This window comes from Prinia subflava, chromosome Z, assembly GCF_021018805.1.
Source record: "Prinia subflava isolate CZ2003 ecotype Zambia chromosome Z, Cam_Psub_1.2, whole genome shotgun sequence".
Taxonomy (NCBI): Eukaryota; Metazoa; Chordata; class Aves; order Passeriformes; family Cisticolidae; genus Prinia; species Prinia subflava.
In genome coordinates, this window is record NC_086283.1 from 51,697,818 (window position 1) to 51,721,442 (window position 23,625).

General features: G+C 36.9%; 1 protein-coding gene across 1 annotated transcript; it reads right to left on the reverse strand.

Moving 5' to 3' along the window:
• Window positions 1–931: 931 nt before the first annotated feature.
• On the reverse strand, window positions 932–22,512 carry HSD17B3 (hydroxysteroid 17-beta dehydrogenase 3). The gene is given in 12 exon segments (XM_063423418.1): window positions 932–1,740; window positions 2,039–2,077; window positions 3,475–3,487; window positions 3,760–3,841; window positions 4,914–4,951; window positions 7,052–7,093; window positions 7,830–7,897; window positions 8,362–8,475; window positions 9,068–9,120; window positions 20,167–20,212; window positions 22,321–22,456; window positions 22,458–22,512. Coding segments are annotated over 12 exon segments (852 nt in total). The 5' UTR covers window positions 22,494–22,512; the 3' UTR covers window positions 932–1,555.
• Between the last annotated feature and the right edge of the window lie 1,113 nt (window positions 22,513–23,625).

A 23,625-nucleotide genomic window follows, 5' to 3' on the forward strand; every position in this document is an offset into this window, starting at 1 on the left:
CTTGTGCCCAGCTTCACTGCATCCCAGGGGGAGAATCTGTATTTGTTCTTGTTCAATTTCATGCCACTGATAAGTGCCCAGTGCTCCAAAGTATCCAGATCTCTCTGCAGGGTTCTTGGGCTTTGGGAGAGTCAGCAGCACCTCTCAGTTTGGTATCATCAGCACACTTGCTAATGGTGCTTTTAACTCCTGCATCCAGATCATTGAAAAGCTTGTTGACCAGAACCGGTCCTACAATGAATTCCTGAGGAACACCACTGTTGATTGCTCACCAGACAGATGCAGCCCCCCACACTAAAACCCCTGAAGTTCTGACATTCAGCCAGTCCTTCATCCAGTACACTGTGAACCTGATCATCAGAACATCTTGTCCAGAAGAACACTTTGAAAGACAGCATCAAAAATCTTACTGAAATCTTACTAAATATTACTAAAATCAAGAAAAGCCTTACCCACCACCTTCCTTTCATCGACTAGGCAAGTAACCTTATTCTAGATGGGTATTAATTAATTAGGAAGGACTTTCCCTTTATGAACCCACAATGGCTATGCCTGGTGATTGTATGGCCCTTGAAATACCTTTTAATAGCACAGGCATCCAATCAAAACACTTGTCTTCTGGACTCATTCAGCAGTATAGAATTACTGTGTATCCTTTTCCTATGTTGCTGCCTCTTACATCCCATACCAGATATGCAGATATGCAGAGCCATTCACAAGCTCTGCAAAGAAATAGAATTTTGTTATCATTGCTGACTTCCCAAAGCCAAGTGTGTACTTTACATTCTGACAGATTTCTTTTTTTCTTCTTGAAAATTTCCTTGCCTTTTCCAAAGAAGCCAAAATACTCACTGAAAGCATGAAAATACACTGTGAACTAGATGGAAGTAAAACAAATGATAATTTTATTCATACATATCAAATAAGCATAATTATTTTTGACCTTCAAGATTATGTTAAAATGGTAACATACATTTCTTGGCGCTTATGTAAGCCCACAAAAGCTTTGACTTCAGACTTTCAGTAATTACATTTCTCTTAGAGGAAAATGTTAATTCCTCTGCTTTCAGCAAATCTGTTCCTTTGTTATACTTGCATTTAATGCTCATCATTAACAGCTGCCGTGTAGAAATGTTTACTCTATTTTGTAAGCATGGTATCCAAGGAAATGATGTCTCTGTGATAGTACATTCTGGTTTTATGTCCTTCCTCTCCCCCACTAGTAACTTTTGAAATTGCTGGCCAGTTTTTGTGAAGGAGTAGAGGTCTTTTGCTAAGGAAAACTGCTTAGCAAGGTCATGAAAACAGGCAGCTGGAGAGAGGATAAAGACTAACCAGACATCAAACTGAGCTCAGCTCAAGGCTCATAAGTGGAGAAAACCACACTGTGCTGTTACCACTACACTTTACTTGTGTTCTCCTCTCCATGTTTTACTGGTGCCATATTAGCTTTAACAACCCATTGTCTCTTTCTTTTTGATATCCAAGGTCCATGAAAACAGTGAAAAGAGCAGGCTGAGCCCAGACAGACTTGGCTGAAGTCTTTGGAAGTCATTTACACACAACCAAATTCAATCAGAATTTTATGGATGAAACATCCCAAAATCTCATCTCCGAAGGTGATGTACTCCAGTGATTTACTAACAAACTCTTCTGATGTCTTTGTAACAACACTAGGGTTTTGGTACACTGTCATTGAAGCAGAAACACCATAAGGAATCACTACATGAAATAAAAAATAATAATAGTAACAACAACAGTGTAATGCCATCTAATACTTACATGAGGCACTCTCTAGAATCCCACAGCATCTGACATATTTTGACAGGTACTTGCAATAGATTAGGGCACTGTGTGGAATAAGTGATAGTACTATGGTGAAATAAGGAAAAAAGCTGCATAAAGAGGGGAGGCAGAACTTTGACAGAGTCACCCAGCAGTTCACAGGGGACAGCCACACAATACAGGTTTAAGCATCTCAAATATTCTTGAAGAATTTGCTAAAATGAAGGCTAATTTGGCAACACCTGTATGTTAATTTTTGCCTTATAATCTGCTTGTAGTGGTCGTAGAAGTACTTACAAGAGCCTAGATATAACCAAACCAAACCAAACAAACCACTAGCACAGGAAAATAAGTGATTTCACTATGCTCGGAAATAAATGTGAACATGTCCTTAAAACAAATGGCCTAATATTTTACAATCTAAGGCCCAGTGCAGTGGTGGAAAACATAGAAATGAAGTATTCAAGGTACAGTTTCTGCTGGTGCACATGGGCCAGGCTGACTCTTTCTCTGCACCAGAGAAGATGGAACCTGGCCCTGTCCTGAGATAGACATGCAACAAATATTACTGCAGACTGCACTGGAAGCCTTGACACTTTCATGAAAAAGTAGAGATATACAGCCCCAAGTCCCACTTATTCTAGCTATTGTTTCATGTGGCTCTCTGCGCTGTATGACACCTACTATGCCAGTCAGACACTGGTGCTTGTGTTTCTTTTGAAATAAAAAGCAGAGCAAAATAAAACTCATGCCTTCAGTGTTTACCTAGTAGCATAACCTACAGGTAAGTGTTTCAAAGTAAAGTATTTCTGAATTTGAACAAAAGTTTATCTTCAATCTTTTAGATTTATCTTTCTAAGTTTTTCTCCACACCATGAAGAGTATACATATACTAACTTTATGCAAATGTTGAATTTCTGTCAAGAGAGATTTTAGGAGTTAGGCCTTTGAGAAACAGTCAGAAAATTGACAATGTCGAATTTCTCCTCTGTAATTAAAAATATAAAATCCTAGTGAGGAAAAAAAAAAAGACTGGTTTTCAAACCTATCATTTGACAATCTTAAAATTGTAACACCAATACTGTCATGATATTATGCTGACAAGTAAAATAATTTCCCTCCAGGGGATGAAAAAAATAATTGTTACAAAGTAACCAAAAAAGAAACCAAGCCAAAACAAAAGAAACCCTGAAGTTAAAAGATACTTGAGAATGAAAAAAGACAACAAGATGACATAATACTACCAACACACCATATCACTTTGAAATAATATTAAGTAGACATTTTTAAGGATCTAAAACTGTCTGGTTAGAATGAAGTTCAAATTTTGAGCAATAAGGAATTTATATAAAAAGAGAAAAAGGAAATAGAAAATGATACTTTCTTACCAAGAATAGCTTTTTTTTTTCTATTTTTTTTTAACCAATCCAAACTTTAGCTACATTCAAGAAAATATGGTTTTGAAGGAAAATATATTTGAAGGAAACCTGAGCTGATCAAGATGCTTTTGGAGTTTTACTCAAAATCATTCATTCCTCACTTTTGTAAGTTCACAGATTCAAATTTAGAGCAAAAATTTAGTTTGAAATCTATGAAATTAAGCAACTCACCACTCACCTACTAGAAATTTTATTCCTGGTTCCATAAGCAAAACATAGCACTTTTGTGCATCTACAGTTTTAAGTAAACTAGATAAGTGAGCCTAGCAAAATTCATCACTTCCCAGAATGAAGACTGATTGTGAGCACTGGTATAGTACTATTTAATCAAAGGCAAAAATATTCCAGGGATCAGACATACCCTGTATTGGATTTCAGTTACACAGATTCCTGGTTCTCAGATTATGCTAATTTACATTACTGCATTATTTCAATGGAGCAATGCTATTTATATAGTGATCATTTGTTACACTGATACAATGATTTGATAAACACTTAATGGGGATTTCTTCATAAAGCAATGTGAGAGATTGACCTTCGTAGCTGAGTACATTGTATATAAAGGACAAGGGAAAGTATTTGAGCCAAAATACAGATTCAGAATTAGACCTTTCTGACTGAAATTAAATTTAAATAGTTACATCCTGTCTACATTTTACAAGATTATAGTAAACACTGCATCTTTTTTCCCCAGAAGGCACAGCTCTCCTATTATACTGTCAATTACACTTTCAAAAACCCTCTTTTTACAGTTTAGTTTGTCTAGACCAGTCAGGAATAATGTCATAAGTGCCTCATAACCACGGGAACATTGCACATGTAATTGTACATCTAATACAGAAAAAAGTTATCAGAGGAAAGTTTTTATTCTCCTAAATATTTGGCAGATCCCCTTTGCTCTTTAGCCAGCACATTCTTTATCCTGCTCCATGCTGTTCTTTTAGCTTCCCCATTCACAGCTCCCTGTACGCATCACTCAAACCCAACACATTTAGCAACAATGAGGAAAAAACAAAACAAAACGAAAATTAAACAGTAAGAGGGTGGGTTTTTTGTTTGTTTGTTTTTTGGTTTTTTGTTTTGTTTTGGTTTTGGTTTTTGTTTGTTTTTGGTTTTGTATTTGTTTTTGGTTTTGTTTTCGGTTTGTTGTTTTTTTTTTTCCCCAAAACTAAAAGCATGTACCGGCCTCAAAAATGCAGTATTTAACAATGTTTTCTAGAAAATCTGCCAGAAAAGTCTAACTTCTAGTTTAAGGACCCTGTGTCTAAAGTACACATAGTATTAAAAGGAAAACAGGGACCCTTAATCACAGATATGAATTAATATCTCTGATCAATAATAGGGATATTTCCAGAGCTTGAAAAGCATTATTTCAAGCCGAAATACCACTCTTAGAAGAAAAGATAATCTATTCAAATGCTGTTTCTTGCCTGATCAGGCCCATCACATCCTATTCTATTTCTGCCACACATTTTTAACTGGGGACAGATATATATTTTGTTTTCTGCTCTGTTCTACAATTGCTTGACCGTTTGTGGGAGTTCCTATACATATACTCATATAGTACTAACAGCAGTACAAGATGTCTTACTGATTGATAGACTTTGAAGTTCAGAAGTTAATAATGAAAAAACCTAACTACCACTGAAGAAGGTAGAAGATAAAAACAATTCAAAGTTATAGAAAAACTATCTTCGTTGCATCTGTTGCAAAATTATTTTTGTCATCTATATGACAAGTATTTTAAGAATTTCCATTCCCGATCTTTCTGATATTGTTTTTGAACTGATTTTATTTTAATAACAAGTTTTTTCAGTTGATCAAGCCATATATATCTATACAGCTCAGACAGCTAAAATATGGCACATTCAGCATTTTGGAAAGTATTTTAGAAATGCTCATGGCCTGAAAATCACCTGAATTGTCAAAAAACTCCAAAAGCTAGCCTTCTAAGCAGTGAGAATCTTATGTTTATCCAAAGCTTTTCAACAGTTTCTGAATTTCATAATTCTTCAACGTGGAATCATAACTGCAGGGAGTAAGATAACTCCATGTTCTATTTGCATTTTCTCTTCTGCCTGTTGCTGGATCAGAAATTGCAGAAAATGAGGAAAAGATAACATTTTTTTCTGCTTCCAGGAAGAGTTTTAGGATCTTTTTTGGTGCTAATTATTTTATTATTTTTCCATATTTATTTTAGCGATAGACTTAATCATGCATCTGATTTTTAAAGTGAAATTAAATGCACTTCTCAGGTAAGAATCAGCTTTCCTTTATGTACTTGAAGGGTATTACTGACAGTAATCCTAGGAACCAAGGAGAAGTCATACTTGCACTATGAATTGTGTCAGGACAGCAGTGTGACCTAACTTGTAAAGGGCAGTAATGATAAAGACTGCAAATTAATGGCACAGTTTAACTGAACACTTGTTATTTCCTGATTTATTTTTTTAGTAATGTCATTGTGCTCAAGAGTATAGTAGGAGCAGTGTGGGGTTCACAAAGCCTGACAACACGGGTCAGTCACATCAGCTTGGGTGAAGAGGAATTTCCAAATAAAGTTTAAAACATGCAAGAAGGTCCTTCTTTTGCAGTGCTGAAAATCCCACTGACATCTGTGGGAGCCAGGATACCTGGAACTCAGACCTTACACTGCAAGAAATGGTGAACAGAATCTTTGCAGGAATTCAGACAGGGAAGGGGAAGAAAAATTCAAAAATATTTAAAGATTTTTTGGACTTAACCATGAGGAATACTGGTTAGGAGAATATTTTCTTCTCTATAATTTGGAGAAAAGTGAATATTTGTAAAAGACTGAAAAGGATGTGGTTGCAGCAGTGGGGAAAGTGATGCCCAGGCACTGCAAAAACAAAAGAGGTTGATTCTGAGATATATGTAAAGTGGGAAATATCAAAAAGAAAAACCTTTTGTATCCAGAACGAGATGGTACAAAGATGCACATATATAAATATATGTATATAGCATTCAGATATTGCAGATATTTCTGTTCTTTTGACATATAAATAGAATAAATCCTAGGAGCAGAAATATCACAAAACTGCTTACAGAATTTGCTTCCATTGATTGCTATTATGTGATTTATTATCTTAAGTCATTAAGCAGGAGTACAAATTTGGGATGTAAGTTTTGAAAGCCACAGAAAGACAAACATCTGCTGTTACTTTTCATGTCATTTTTAGAAACACATGAAAGGCATGAAAACCAAGGTTGAGATCTTCTTCTCATGTTCATGTTAACATGCTGCTTGCAAACATCAGAGCAATACAAATCTTAATCAGATTTGAAAAGCATGAAATACTAAATGTTCTTGGAAGAGAAGTAGCCAACCAAAATTAGCACCAAGGGATAACAATACAGAATTAGGAGACAATTCCTGGAGTTTCTGTCCTGCATCGATATAAAAACATTTTGGCAAAAGAGAATTGTGACCAAAAATGCAAGTACAATGGTAAAATTCAAACTGCAGATTTATCTGTGTTGAAAACTTTAATTCTGAAGCAAATCTGCCTGCATAGCAAAACAAAAATGATTTGCAAACTGTTTTAGCTGTTTCAGCTGTAGTGAAAGGATGTGTTTCAACTGAGAAATTGTGTTAAAAATTTCCCAGTCAACTCTGATCAAAATATTTCACAGGCAATAAAAATAGGTGGGTTCCTTAAATTAACACTGACATTCCTGCTAAAAATCACTGTCTGGTAGTGAATTACATGATAATACACAGAAAAACTAGTTGGTCACTCTATCGTGGGACTGATTTTTTTCCAATGAAATACACTACAGCCCCAGAAGAGATGGGAATGTGTCACATACCTAGCTGGAACAGAAATAATGTTGCAGTTGACAAAGTCCTACAGGAAGCAATGAAACAGTAAATTCATCCTTAAGTCAGAGTTTGAGGGAAGCAGATTGCCTGAGATTCCTGATTTGGAAGAGATGATGACATAAAAATGGAATGAATCCTGAGAACTGCTAGCAAGATACACACTTAGAAATTCCAGCTTTTTCATTGCAATAAATAACAATTAGATGATAGAGAACTTGATCACATCCTTAAATCTGTCACCTTATTCAGCTTCTGTAAATTAATTCCCCCACAAAGTAAACACTGCTTAAATGAGGGGTTTTTTAAAATTTCTCTTTTTTTCTTTTATTTAAATTGGGTTTGTTGTTTGTTTGTTTCCACATACTTAGACAATGTGTTCCAAAGAAAGTAAGTTTTTACAATACTAACAAGAACCCAATATTTTCAGCTGTGGCTGTGAATGGACTGGACCCCATTGCACCACAAGGCAGCAGGGAGTCAGGGGGGGTCTGCTAATCCCTACTACAAGCAGAACAGCTCTACTCTCCCCTCTATCACTGGATGCTTCCTGCAGTTTAGCTGAAATCTACCATTCTTTTTCTCTTTCAAGCTCTCCCAAGCATTAAAACCAAATCAAAATATGCTTCTTCAGGCCCAGTTTGTTTCCAACCCAACTGAACAGTTAATACTTGATTGCAGCAGGGGCAAAATCTGTGCCGTGTTCAATGAATAACAGTTCCTCATTGTTCTATTAGAAGATGAAATCCACAGAATAATCCTACCTCTTCTATGTCTGGCCCATTAAGGAACTGGCATGGAAGAGGATTGTGAAGCATTCCAACATTGTTAACTAGCCAGGGAAAATACCATGTTAAGAATTAAACCTAGACAAAGCGTGTAGTTCATCTAGTTAAACAAGGTGCTTTTCCTCAAGACCCAGAAGACTGTGAGCTGCATGTGAAGAGAAACACTATCTAGCATCAAGACTTGTTCTCACGGAAGTCGCCGATACTGATGAGTGCTGACTCTGGGAAACAGAAGAGCAGACTGTTGCTAAAGTTGTGTATTGTTGCTGTAGTTTCATTTTTTTCACTATTAAAAAGGATGACTTTCTTTAAAAATAAAAAAACCCTTCCAAAACCCAATCTTTTCACAGTGCTACATGAGTCACACCAGATGAGCCACTGACTCATTATGCATACTTGGTTGTAAGCTTGGCTAACAAGTTGAATAGAACACATCATTTGTACAATAGTCTGTTTAATACACTACAGACATAAAATACTTGCCAATTAACAGACCTTAACGACTGACCCAGAACACCAAAATCCAAGTCTTTCAGATCTTCTTCAATGTTCTCCTACACTGAATTTTTAGTGAAATCAGCTTGCATAACCTTCACCTTTTGATCTGTGGCCAGCTCTGTAACTAAAGAAAAACCCAAAACTAAAGACCAACCAGCCAAGAAAACCTGTTTGCATCTACTGAGAAAGTGGGACAGCTGTAATAAGCAATGAGAGAAACAATCAGATGTCTTGTTAAGTAATGTCTAGCATACAGCAAGCGTTTCAACCTTCTTAACTTAAGAAATAATACAGCAAAAGCATAACACTCTCACTCTACCCAGCTGTTTTCAGGAAAACAGCCTGGCAAATACAGGATGAATGTATATGCCCTGAAATCAATGGAATTTTTGCTTACAAGATCTAAACAAAATTTAGTCCTTCAGTAATAAGCCTGTAATAAGTCCTTCAGTAAAAATTCAGAAATAATCCACACAGGACTTCTTCCCCTTGTTATCATAACATTTATCAATGAGCACTGTCAGCATACGTTAGACAAATGAATGTGCATGCCAGATCCCCTTCACAAGCACAGCTTTGCAGAACAGTTTAAAAGAATTCTGATGGATTAGATAAGCATTTTAACAAGTGGAACATATCTTTTTACTCAGGAGAAAGGGTAAACAAAGGGTGATGGGATGCAGCATTTTCTGCATTATTTTTTAAAAATTCCTTGCCTGTTTTGCCATTTGCACTCTCGTAGTTTGAGAGTTTCTCAGATTTTGCAGCACTATAAAGCATTTTGGAGAGGCTACAGCTTAAATTTTATAAGGTCAATTAGAAGGGAAAGGGAAATGTGTGTGATTTTTCCAGTGTCATTTCTATGCAGCAGGGGAGCCCAGCTGTACCTTGCCATTTTTCTCAGCCATTGATTTATTGCTGTTCATATTTTCAATGCAGTTTCATGAGGAAAAGAAGTAGAAACTCTTATTTACTCATTTTTAAAGGCAAGGCTCTCCTTTAAAGGTCTTCTCTAACTAGATGTTCACATTGTAAATTTTTGCTACTAAACCTGCTTTCAAGTTTTACGGGCGACCTGAAACCCAGATGAAGTTGCTGAAAAAATGACAGGCAAAGCTTGGAAATGTCAATAGAATATCAGATTACAGGCTCTCTGCAAGTGGCATGAATTCAGGTGCATACACATGGTCAAAAGTGCATATGGCTTTCGGGAAAATGTCTCTTGCTGGTTTGTATTCAGATTTTATCATACAGAAGACAGAGAGCATTGCCTTGAATAGGAATCAGACTTGCTGAATTATTACCCAGAAATTTTGTCTCATCCATTGGCACTCATTCACTAAGAAGAGGCCTTGTACCAGCTCCTGTGGGAGAACAAGGATGCAGAAAGCTGGCTTTGGGTCCAGCAGTCTAATTTGCAACAAATTGGAACCTCTGTCAGAGGAAGAGATAAAGTTGCTCCCTTCCAGTTGTTCCGCCTTGCCCCTCAAGAGTCTTTGCAAACTGCAAGTCTTGACCACCTCACTCTACTCAAGTAAAGCAGTTTGAGGAAACAGCAAGCACACTGACTGAAGATCTGAAATGTGGGTTGCATCTTGTGTGCGGTTTTTAGGGGACATCTGTCTCCACGACAGAAGAAAGGAGGAAAGAGTGCCCTTTTTCTTGCCCTCTTCTAAGCTGCAGTTCTGTGTATGAAAGGGACAAAACATCCTTTGAACCTTCAACTTATAAAAGCAACCCTAGTAGCAAATCACCCTGTCATGGTCCCAGGCTGGGCAAATGGTGAAACTATAAATAAAAGGACATTGTGAGTGTAAATGCAGTGAGCGGGAAAGAACAGAGCAACAGCTGGAGCAGACACCTACAGTGACCTTCTGATTGAAGAGCTCTATAAACAAAATGAGATGGTCTTAAAAAGTGTAGTGATGTTGTGACCATCTTTCTTGTGGGCAATCAGAAGGGCAGCCAAAACCAGAGTAACATGAAAACGAAGATAAAACAAGCCATTTGGGCTTTCTCTGCAACTCCTTGTCTGTACAAAACTGTACAGCTGCAACCAGCATTGTCAGCAAACAAACAAGTACTCCAGATGGCTTTCCTCTGTCTCTTTTAAGAATAAACCAATATATTAAAAAACAATAAAACTCTCATGTTGACAAATGAATTATCCAGGGATAGCTCTTCAGAAAATTATAACAATTTTGAAAAGGAGAGAGCCAAAAAGCAATTTCCAATGTTTCTTATGCCTGTCCCTCTCTGTGACAAAGATTTATGATAGTCTTTGAAGATACATGCCATTACATCTCAGTTTAAAAGTCTTAAGGGTCCTAGAAGCAAAAAGCCTGGCTTTTCAAACACCAGGACAGGTTATTGGTGTTTTATGTGTTTTGTTGTTCATGTTTGGTTTTTTGGGGTGGTGGTTTTTTGTTGTTGTTGTTGGTTGCTTGGTTGCTTTTGTTTTGGTTTTTTGTTTTTGTTTCTGTTTTTGGTGGGGTTTTTTGTTTGTTTGGTTGGTTTGTTTTGTTTTTTTGTCTGTGGGTTTGTTTTTTTTTTAATAATGGAGTAAAAACTAATTCAATGAAAATTAAAAGTGGAACCAAGTTGGTTATATTGATGTGTTATAAGATGTAATACTATTACCTATACCTGTAGCTCATTCTGACCTCAGACCACTTGGGAATCTGCTTGTCAGATAGGATAATGTGTTGCTTTTTGAAATTTACCAAAATGATAATAAATCAGACTGAAACATGAAGTTGTTTAGGATAAACAACATTCCAGAATCACTCCCCTCCTATTTAGATAGTTTAGAGAGTTATGAAGATGTTCTGAAAATCAAGGTAGCAAAATGAATGCCCAAGTGGCACAAGAACTGATCTTTGTAGAAAGGTCTTCTTGAAGTACTACAGCAATATTTGAATATAAAGAGACAAGCACAAAGTCTAAGATGGTGTTCATATCCAGTGGAAATTTGCAGATAGGAGAGCAAATTGAGGAGTTTACCTCAGGGATCAGCAAGACATATTTTTAACAGCCTTTTAGAATGCAGAAAGGATACGTGAAATGGGTTGTTTTATGCTAGTCAGTGAACTCACTATGTTACCTGCTAATTTCTTGGAGCAGGCAGGACAAGAGGACACAGCAGAGCAGATTGGAAACTCAGCCTATAGCAGGGAGGACAGCTGAGTGAATTAACATTTTCACAGGTCTTTGTGGAAGCAAGGTATATTTTGTCCTTGGCTGTGTGGGTTCCTTTTTTTATTCACTACTTTATTCTGAATTAGCAGGTATAATTTCTGTATAGTTTCCTGCATCACCAAATCCAAATTCATTAACTGTGCGCCTCACTAATCTAAAGTACTACAGCTGTATTTTTATTGTATCTAAGGATCACACACCTTATTTTCCATTAAAAAATATATTTGTTTCTAGCAAAAACCCCACCAAAATCCCATAAGACAAACAAACAAACAACGTCCCCCCCAACCAACCCAAAACAGCCAATCAAAACAAATAAACAATAAGAATCCCTACCAAACCCTACAAACTTCAACCACACTTGTGATGAGGAATTCTACATCTTGCAGAAGTGGCTTTTTTCATTTGTTTGTTTGTTTAGCTTTAACAACAAGATAGTACAGATCCTGAACACATAAATGGATCCTAAGGTATCATTTTGCAAACAGGACCTAGCTCTGCCTGTACAGCTTGCTTAGGAAATACAAGCAGAAGAAATGAACCAGGACTGCAGTTAGTAGCATTCCATCACTTCTGGTATTGTGGTTTGATCAATGTTTCACAACCACAGAACTAAATGCGTTAAATGAGCACTGTACCTGGGATAGAGATTCTGTCTGCCCTCTGTAACACCTGCATTGGTAATTTTTATCTCATTTTAAAAGAGCTTTCCAATCTGAATGGATGGAAATCTGGTTTTCAATTCCAGTGTGCCTTTAGAGAAATGTTTTTCTTAGTGTGGATTTCTGCTGGCTGCAGCTCTGAGTGCTGTTCTCAGGCACACCTGTGGCCCACAGAACTTGGAAAGCCAAACTTTGAGATGTCCGTAATTACCCTCAGTTTAGATTCTTTTAATTTACAGCAGTCAGTATCCAAGCAGATGTCGCTATATAATTCAGCAAATAATACAATCAGTTTGAAAACAATGCAAGTCTTTTCCATATAATGTCCAATGGACTGCAAAAAATGTAGATGGTGTAGATGATGTAATGGTATAGATATTAAAAAAAAAAAGAAACAAGAGTAATGTATCCAGAACTCCCTGCTGACTTCAGTGCCTCCACATGAGATACTCTATGCTTTTCATTGCTGTATTTTTCTCTCTTTCCTTTTGTTTGTGCCATCTACTTGTTGTTAAGATATTAATTTCCGATCTGACACAATAAATAACAGGTAACTCACTCTGGACTTCAGCCAAAACCTGCTGAAAACAATTGAAAGACCTCACTGGGATTTGCCAGTTTCAGTCATTTCAGCAAGCTGTGGGAAAGGCTATGCCCACAACCAGGTGGAACAGTGCCTAAACCTCATCAGTGTAGCCTGACTTCTGGGGTCACACACCTCCCACACCCTGCATTGCACAGATAATGCTGCTGCTGCCAGTGACGCTTGAATCAGCCAAATGAACAAGTGAAACAAGTGAACAAGTGAAAAGGCATGGGTCTGCGCAAAAGGTGTAGGAGTTTTTACAGGACGGGCAAGTCCTTTATCACATGCTGCTGCACAGCGTAGTATGATCTCAGTTAGGAAGGTGTCCAGTGGGTGGCCTTGTAATCAGTCAGAGTGGGGAGGAATTTACAACTTTCCTCGTCAGATACCCCTTGCTCTCCAAGAGAAAACTAGTCTATCCAGCCCCACAAAAAAAAGAGAGGCATGTTGGATAGAAAATTTCTGGATCCATTCCTTGGTTTTGGTATCTGCAGGCTGAAAATCTACAGAATTTTTCACCCAAGTCTGCCACATCCATTACACAGGTGCTGCTCTGTTAGGTAGATACCCTGGACCTGATATTCTGTTGGATTCAGCAGCTAAGCTTTCTTAAAGGCAAATATTTTCAACTTGCATAGGTACAGTCTTGGGGTGACACATACTTTAAAGCATGTAAATCAAGGAATCTGCTGGATGGATGACATATATAGAAAAAAGAGTGGAAAGAATGATTTTCATTACAGCAATCTGTAAAGCTAATGGAAGATAAAGACTCATTTGACTCCTAAATAAATTCTGTCTATCTTCAAGTATTTATGCAAGACATTCACCAGGATTAATGGCTAATTTCCTTTGAAGAAAAGAAAGGGAACATTAATTTTAAATGGCACTCTATTTAACTGTTTTATCAAGAGCCAAATGTAATTTCAAAACCTTAAAAAACCAGACAACCAAAAAACTAACCAAAAACCAAACCTGGTACTTTGATTTCATTTTTAGTTCTCCTCTGTTCTGAGAACTACTTTAAAGGTAACCTATTTATCTGTATTTACAGATTTTTAGGGGCAGATAAAGGCAATGAAGAGCACAGATTCACTTTTTTTTTTAGCCCTTTATGCTGTTCAAAAGAAAGCATGTATTTTTAGAGTGATCCATGTCTAGAAAGGGTCAAGAGACACAGTAATATAAAAAAGTTTTTAGTATTGGAGCAATACTTGGAGGTACAGCTGTAGCAATATCCAGCACCCTGCTGTGCTAGATACCAAGGGAAAAGCCTTGCAGATCTCTGTAAAGACAGCCTGGTAAATGGGAGTGTAAGTTTGAGACAAAAGCTTACCAAATTCAGTTTTTCAAAAGTTCTCCTTATCATCACTATAGTTAATCCGCTGCTCGCCAGGTACAAGAGAGGAATATAAAATTGTTAGGAAACAATAAAGTGACAAGAATCTTTCCATTTTTTACAGTTTTGCAAAAACAGCAATAATTAATTTCTTAAATTGTTTTCATTCAACTATCACTTGCCTAATGGATAAATAAGAGATGTTAAAACCAGGCCAAAAAATAATCAGTCTTCTAGAGACTTTCAAAATATTTCCTTCACTGTGTAATCTTGGACCCTTACAAGAAAAATATACTGGACAACAATCAAATCCTAATAATATGAAAAAAAATATTTTGAGCTAACTTCAGATGAATGAAAGTCTTCAAGGAGTGAAAACCACATGAAATTTGTCAGAAACACATTTTTATTTAATTTTTTATTTGGGTTTGGGAGCCTAGTCCTGTTGTTGGCTTTCCAGTCATTTTACAGCCTCGCCTTCTATCACACTTATTTTTTCCTGAGGAAGTACATTAAGCCTATTGAATTGAAGGCCCAACAGCTAGAAAATATTTGGACTTCATTAATTTTTATTTAATATAAATTAAATCCAGTGCAGGTTAGATAGATAAATTTATTTTTTTTTTAAAATTAGATGCAATTTTAAAAGAAAAATATATAAAGAAATAAAAGAAAAAAGGTAAATTATATACATAAATACTCAAAATAGTGTCACAAAAATGTACATCCACAAAGATGTTGGCAATAGCTGGAACTCTAGACCTGCAAACACTATTTAACATAACGATCCACTTATGGTCAGTTTGCCATCACCATGTGCAGAACAAGTGTTGAACAAATAGGGAATGGTTTTCTCTTGGTCTTCTGAGGCCTCCCATTCCCATCAGGTTTTTAGGCAAAGTCAGGAAAAGGATCATGGCCTCAGTTTTTGAAATGAAGTTATTAACAAGTGTCAGCTGAGCTGAGTGTATAAAGAAAGACAAAACTAAAACTAGAAAAATGCCTGTGAGAGAAAGGAGAAAGAAAGCTAAATTAGCCACCACAAAACATAAAGCTCATGTCATCTGAAAGAACCTTCAGATTTGCTTAGAAAAAGAAATAACTGCCCAAGGCCACCCACTGAAGTTCCATTCATTTCTATAGCTGACTTCCTGCAAGACTTTCTTCTTAAAAATATTCAAGGAAACAGTTTGCCCTGTTGGGCTCTCATGAAACAATGCAGAGAATATTAAGAAATAAGGACCTTTGTTCAAAACTTTTCTCTGTCAAGAGTACAAAGGAATGATGCCCTGCTAAAGGCATCAGCCACAACCATCTGCATTCTCAGCCTTTCTCACAATATTGTGTTGTGGAGATCCTCTAATATAATTGATGAGGGCTCCAAAGACACCTGCTCAGACTTGGGTACTTTGAGGTTTCAAAAGTCTGCTTCAAGTACTCCTCTTGAAGCTGTCACGCAGAGAACTATAATTGCCCACATATTGGTAGATTTTCCTTTATCTGTAAGGAATTTGACTCAAGGCATTTTCAATCAGAGATACGGACTCTGTTTCCAGGGTCACTTGTTCCTTTCTGTCATTTGGGGGTGTTTGGATAGGGATTGTTTTAATTTTTGCATCTTCAGACCCAATTACCAGCCATGTAATAACACAAAATAAAAAAGTTCTGCTTCACTGGGCTTCTCAGCATCATATCAGCTTTGTCTCTGTAATTAATTTCTTAGAAAAATCCCTCCTAAAACCTAACTTTAAAAGGATTCTTACTGCTAAAGTTGCATTGTATTTCACCTAAAAGCACATGTTTAGGGCAACTTTTTATAAAAGTGTTACCTGTCAGGTGAGAGGAACCTCTCTTGCTGCTGGCACCAGACCAACCAGAAGTATAAGACATTTCTCAAGGCAAAGAAGGCCATACACCTGACGAGTCTCTTTTGCTTGAAAAATGAAAATGGGCATCCTTTCCAGAAACAGGTTTTGTAGGACACAAAGCAAACAAAAAGAACTGTGCATAGAATTCCCTGGCCACCGGCAGGAAAGGTTAAACCTGGCCTAATATTTCAAATGACGGTAACTTTTAGTATTGATGTCTTCAGCACAAAGGATTTTCCTAATATACAAAGCCTTTGACGTTAAAGATTGGTGTTTCCCTTCACTGTAAAGAATAAGTACTGGCTCCTAGCACTGTGTAATGGGAAGCTGCATATGTTAGGAAATCCTGACTCCCAGTGGCAAAGGACTAAAATGTTCCTGGGACTCTGTCTAAATGTAAGATTATTATTATCAACTCTAGGCATAACATATCATGACAACTAAGCATTTAGAAATGGGGCAATGATAAAGAAAATTTAAGCAGAATCTGCACTCTGGAATCTTAAAAATGCATGATTAGTAAGTTTAAACCAAGGTTAAGTATTAAGTATTATTAAGTATTAAGTTCCTCTACATTTTCTAGCATGTTTTTACAGCTCAATCTGAATTGATTTTTGTAAATAATAAAGCTTCATGAAAGGTAAGATAGGTTTTAAATTTAAACAATGCATTTACCTTGACAAATTTATTATATTTCACATGGGTCATTAGATGTAATTAAGTTAAAATCTTTAATGATGCTTTGTGGAATCTGTAGTTGCTTAAAGCAATTTTCTACTTCCTAAAAAAGAGATAATTTTCTCTTCTCTGGGACTGTACTGAAATGGTCTGTGTTTCAACTTTTATCTTTCTTTGACTGGGATTCAGAACCATAGGTTCCCTACAAATCAAAGACTCATTCATTCTAAGTATGATTCAAATATTTCAACCCTGTTTTTGGTCCAGTAGACCAGAACTGAAATGACAGGGCAGGATGATCTTGCAATTTTTCTGCTAGCTCCGCATGCTCTGTGCAATGCAAGGAGAATAGCAGTATTTCTAGGAATAAATCCAAGATCAAGTGGAGAAAATAGAATACTTAGCAACCAGAGCAGGAAAACAGATCGTATTTAACAGGTATTACACTGCTGGTAATACTACACAGAATTTCAGGACAAGAAACAAATATTTAAGATTCGAGGAACTGTTAAATTAGGAAATGAATGAATCTCAAATGAATGAAGCCTATGCCAAAATGGTCTGCTGAAACATTATTTGAACACAAGCACTGATCTGATTTACAAGAGAGTGATGAACTATTAACAGTAACAAGAATGGTGACCATGTGAGCCAAACGCACCCTGCTCGTGTGCTGGTATCACATGAGAAGTGTGAAGAGGCCAAACCATAAATCTCAGAGTATACTATGGCCTTGTCCATAAACCCTGTATGTCTGAGGTGCTATGTCAGTAACACATGACAAAGCACATCCGTAGCTATTACACCATAAAAGCAGAACAAATAAGACTACGTCAGTACCTGAAATGCTAATAGTTGAGTAGAGATGTGAAAGACTAGCAGCAGACTCACAGATGACTTGTTTTTTTCTTCTTGTAAGTCTGGTGAGTTCAAACCCTATTAGCCCAAGAACTCATGGACCAAGTGTAACAGAAGCTGGGTTTTCAAGTACATGTAGCAAACTAGATCCAATATTCCTGTACTCTAATATCACAACAGTCAATTAAAAGGTCAGGATCTTCATCCTCAAGAAGGTCAGTTATTTAAAATAAATCATCTACCCAGAATACATGTAGAGCCTTCAGGGAAACTTGGATATTCATTTAGAAGACTATAAGCTCAAGTTCTATGTGTGCTTGTCTCTCAATACAAACTTGGGAAACTAAAGGTCTGTGTCCTGGCATCAACAAAGTAGTGCTAAGACCTAAGATCTCACGGCTGCCAGGTTCTTCATACAGCCCCAGGCAGCTTTTGAGCTTAAGAGACTTTGCAGAGTCCTATACCCAGGCATAAACCTTGGAAAAAAGAGAATGGAACCTGTAGATATTGTAATATCTCTCTGGGCCTCAGTCTGCCGAGTTTTACCCAAAGAACCACCTACTGGGATCTCCATGTAAAACTGAACACAGGAAACCACATTCCGCTACACAAAACCTTCCAAAACACAAAAACTGCTCTTCTTAGAATCCTGTAACATATGCTGCCAAGTGTGGAGTCCTTAAATCAGCCCATGGCTGAGCTCAGGACATCAGAAAGAAATTAGTCACCTGATGTCAGAACTAATACTCTAGAAGACTGTGCCCATTGAGCAAGGGTTGCCTTCACACCAGCACATAACACCAGAGGAACCTACACCAGAAGAACATCAGAGAATTCTGTACCCTGACATCAGAGCAGCAAGACAGCAGTGCTGAGCCAGAAACTCTGAAGGCACACAAATATTAAAACAGCAGGATCAGATTTATTTATCCACAAGCCACACACAAGTGTGTGCTTCTACTTCAGCCAGCAATATGATGTGCCAAACTATGAGCTCATGTGGTGTAGGCTTGGGATCTGTCCCACAGAGCAGTAGCTGAGCACAGCTTCAATCAAAGGGACCACCTGGAGAGGATGGTACATCTCAGCATGGAGAAAGATGACTCTCAGTCATCCCACAAATGCCAAAAATAATGAACAAATGTTCCACAAAATCTATCCAACTCCAGCCAAGTTTTAAAAAAAGGACAGCAGTGGGTTTACTCTTTCTTATGGTATAATGCAGCCATTCACGTTATAGCTGGCCATTTAAAGGGATTTACTCTTGCATAACCCATACAGCACAAACTAAGCAGAACAATGACAGATGCTCCAATCTAGACATTCAGGTCTTCACATGAATAAAATATCACCAGGTGCTCACATAGAAAATTAGTTCAGCAAGCTGCATAAACAGAGGATTTCACCCAGAGACATGCTAATACTGTTTAGGCATTTTTGATACTTGCTCTCCCTGTATTGCTCTCATCCCATTTCCCCTGTCCTATGTAGTCATCAGATTCTTCCCATTTACTTATTAATACTGCAGCTTAGCGAGTAGACAAGATGTAGCATTTTCCCTTCTCTCCCATGGGATTTTTTCACAACTATGCCAAATGTTAAACTCTAATACCTGATATTGGTCTTTGAGCTTCTTAAATCCAATGTTCTTTCAAAAGTAGTTATTGTATTGCCATTCCCAGTAATGGAAGTCATAAGGTATGTAAGTGTTTAAACAATGCATAATGAAAAGACTAGTACAAAAATCCTGTAAATCAATGCAAACTTTTTTTTCTGTGAAATACATTTTATAATCTATGAGCAGAAGGCATCACATCTAAACTCTTCCATGTTACAGGGTGTTCTTTGCCACCAGGTCACCTCAGCCCAGAAGACAGCAAATCATGATTCAGTGCTGTTTAGCTTCTAGAAAGGGAGCCAATTTAGATAGAAGACACCAAGGAGAAAATGTACTGCTCAGTCACAATTAGTAATAGCAAGGTTGGTACAACACAATACAAGGCTAACCTGTCCTCCGTGCTGACTACCATGGGTGAATAGGAAGGTACTGATGCAGTAACTGCACAGCAGTGGCTACAGGGACAGCACGGAGATCCTTTTCCTCCTGCAACCTCCTAGAGCTTCTGATTCTGAGCTAAACCATTAGGATTCCTTATACTTTCCATAACTTGTAGTTTATATTGATTTAAACAAGTTTCTCCCTTATTGGTTATTTCAGATAAAACATTCAAAATGTGTTTGCAAGTGTAAGGACTAGAAAATTACATTTTGGGTGTTAATACTGGACCAGTCCATTGCAGACTAGCTGCAAAACTGGGAAAAAAAGAGACAATTTAGGACACTTCCTTCTCTGGACAGAAAATAGGCCCTCTTTTAAATCACTCATTTTAGTTCTCTGGTTTGATGAGACCACTGAGGCCCGAATGAATTTCCTCTGAAATGCAGCACTGGTTTTCATGCAGAATCTGAATAATGCTATTCTGGTTATACAGGAGAGAAAGATTAGGACCATATTTTCATAATAGCTTTGAATTCTAGAATAATTTTACTAATTTGAGGACGCTGATGGAGGGACAGCAGTTGTCATTTTGTTAAAATAAAATGAAGGGTAAGTAATCTATTTTACCTGAAGGAATATGCTTTTCCATTCCCATCTTCTGCTCCTGTGACCACTGGAGAAAGCAAAAAGGATAGGGATTACATCTGGAGCTCTGGTTTAACAGCTTCTCTCTGGATTGTTTGATTTTCATCATCTGCATTTCTTGAACAATACAACCTAAATGTCTCCACCAAAGAAAAGAATCAATCTTCTAAAGTTTTTTCCTTGTGACTGATGCATCTCTCAGTTCATTCAGCACTTTCTGTCTTCAAAGCAAATCTCTCCCCAAGGTAGCCCATGTGGTACAGGAGGTAGTTACTACTCTCATTTTCAGTGGTGTCAACAAGCAAGCCAATTGCTGAAGAGCTGGCAGAATTTTCTTTGATATATGTATTTTCACAAGTTTTGTTTTTCAAGTTTTGAATTTATATGCTGATGGCAGAATGGTAGGAAATCAAGACTAATGTGTAACTGAAATTGATACAACAATTTCTCAAACGAGATTTCTTTCTGTAAGGAAGGATCACATCAAACTTGCCACCATCTATAAAATGCTCTTCCTTCAGAGCTGTACTACACAGTTTACTTTTGGATTTAGTCTTACTGTGAAAACAAACAAGTACTGGCATTTGTCAAATACCCTGAACTTTAAACACTGTGCATATAAATACCAAAGAGAAACTACACAAAGCAAAATCCTTAACGTCTTAGAGATACAGAAGAAATAAAATAGCAAAGCACCAAAAAGGTTTCAAGGTAAACCTGGTAAGTTTTAGAGCAAATGAAAAACTAGTCAACATAAAAAAAATGGATTAAGGGCTTCTACATTGCCAGAGACACAGAAAGCAAGTGTTTTTGAATGGTAAATGTTGCCAACAGAAGAGTAATTACATTCTCATTTCACAGGGAAATGAGATGCCAGTGAAGAAGCGGTGGACATTTAGTTCCTAACAGACCTGTAGATGAAAAGCAAAGAGTCTGTTGAGAAACAAGCTTCCACGTGTCAATTTTTATTTTAATTTTTATGATTTTCAGAATCTCATGTGCCACATGACACTGCAAATTATCTGAGCTTTAAGAATTTTACTGGGGCCAGAAGACTTTGTTTATAAAAAACACACCATAAAGGTACATTGAAGGAAACAAGTCTTCCAGTCTTAAGTGGAAAGAAATATTTTACACAGAAAATTCCACATGCTGTTCCTTATCTCATATACAGAAGAGAGGTCCTCGCCTGACTTAAATCAAAATGAGACTTATGCACAGCCTTAAAAATATCTGTTATTCAGGCAGGTCTTCTACACAGGAATGGATTTAATTTAATAATCCACTATAAGAGGTGATAATTAAACATATATTTATTAGTTAATTATGTATCTAATTGATGTATTTTACATGCTTAATAATTTTATATATTTAGTCCCATCAACTCCAATGCAGGAAAAAGGAAACAAGCACAAGTCTATTGTTCAGGTAATTTCTTAACAACAAGCTGCTATCAGCAACATCAGCAGTGAAGGAACTCAGGAATGTCAGCACCTGCTCATTCCTGCTTTATACTGATCACCCAACAAGCTTAAGAAAAACATCAGTGATCAACAGGAAGAAAAAGGTTTTTGCTAAACTTCATATTATTTTATGAGAATGTATACTCTCTTAAAAAAACCCTGCCAACTTGCAGCCTTTGAAGTTTTTAGACTAAAGTAAATTTAGTTCATTAATGTTATCATTAAGGATAGGTCAGCAATTTGGAAAAGAACACACTGGAGCAACATCAACAGGAACAAGAAAAATTGCTTTGAAAACTGGAGAACATATGCTAGATATAAACTAGCAGCTTCACATATCAGGAAAATGAAGGTCTGGGCAATGCTATTAAAATAAAAGCATTTGCAGCAGAAAGAAAACATCAGAGGTAGCAAAAGGGAAAGAATTTACCAGGATGTGAGCTGTTACAAATTTTCTACTACTTTTCTATTCTCCCCTAGTACACAAAACCTTCAGGCTCATAAACCCAAAGCTCTGTGAGAAAAGAAAAAGGAGCCAAGCAAACCATATATATCAGAAACTGTGTTTCATTCTGAAGGAAGAGGGTAAAGAAATGCAAGGAAACCATTTCTGATTAGTCATGTAACAATCCACCACACAATTACCAGCAGAAGGTGAAGCAGTTTTGTTTACCTGCCTGTTCTTCCATTGACTGAAACAAAGCCTAAGGTAAAGAGCTCCAGAAAAGGTGGAGAAAATGTTTTCACGAGAAAAGGTCTTTCATAAATCTGATGCATTTTACTGGAGTACAGAAACAGATCAGACCTCCAAACAAGACTGAATAGCTGATGCTGGAACTCTTCCATGGCAAGTGAAGGTACTGAGCTTGTATGAATCAGACACTCTCTGCATAGAAAATGCCTCTTCCCAGCACACTGTTAGTCTCTGACAGCCTTGGCAGAGAAGTGAGAGGATTAATCAAGTCACATGATTTCATTTTTCCAGGAAATGTCCAGGATTTAGATTAGAATAACATCACTACATTGCACTCACATTTGTAAACTATTGAGAAAATCCAAACTAAACAATGATTTCTGATGTTGGCCTCAGGGGAAAGGTTTCACTGCTTTTCTGGAAACTACACAAACCCAAAAAACTAATTTTATTGTCATTATTTAACATTCATAGAGACCAGAGATGTCTGAAAAATAATGCTCCAAACAGAGATCAACCCTACTTCTTACAGTGAAGAGTTAAATTGTAGCTCAGACATTTCCAGAACAAATTCACACTGAAAACAGAAAAAAAGATTTATCATGTTTCATTGCTAACACCTTCAGACAGAAACCCATAACTGTGCAGATGCTTTACAAGTAAAGACGATGTCTGGATCACAAGGAAGGCAACACTAGCTAATCTGTAACACGAAGATAAAAAATCATTACTGTCTTAGCTTAACAACAATCCAGTTTCCTAATACTAAAGCTGTCGTAATTTTCCCCTTAGGGTTTACCTCATAAGTAAGCCCAGTCAAATAAATCAAAGAAGTTTGAATATTACATTTATGAAAGTATTTACAAACAATCACAAAGAATAACTCAATATTCAAGGAATTCTCATAACCCAAAGAATCACTCACTACTCAAGGAATACCTTAAATTTGAAGAGGTTTCACAGTTTCCCACATGCAAAAACAATGCTGAATACCTCCTTTAAATTAATGACTCCAAAATTTAAAGGGATCCCTTCTATTTGATGATGGAATCAAAACAGTCTTCCACCACTGTCAGTCTTCTCTTCTGGACTTCCATGTTCCATTTCCATTTTTTTTCCTGTGGTTGGTAATAAGTGTCAGATAGGTCTATAGAGTGTCATGGGCCAGTATCAGTAAATTAGGCCAAGATAATGAGAAGAAAATGAATAAATTCTTAAGAATATGAAGAATTCTTCATTGAGCCCAGTCTAAGTTTTTTTCTGAGGTAAGTTTTTTTGCCTCTC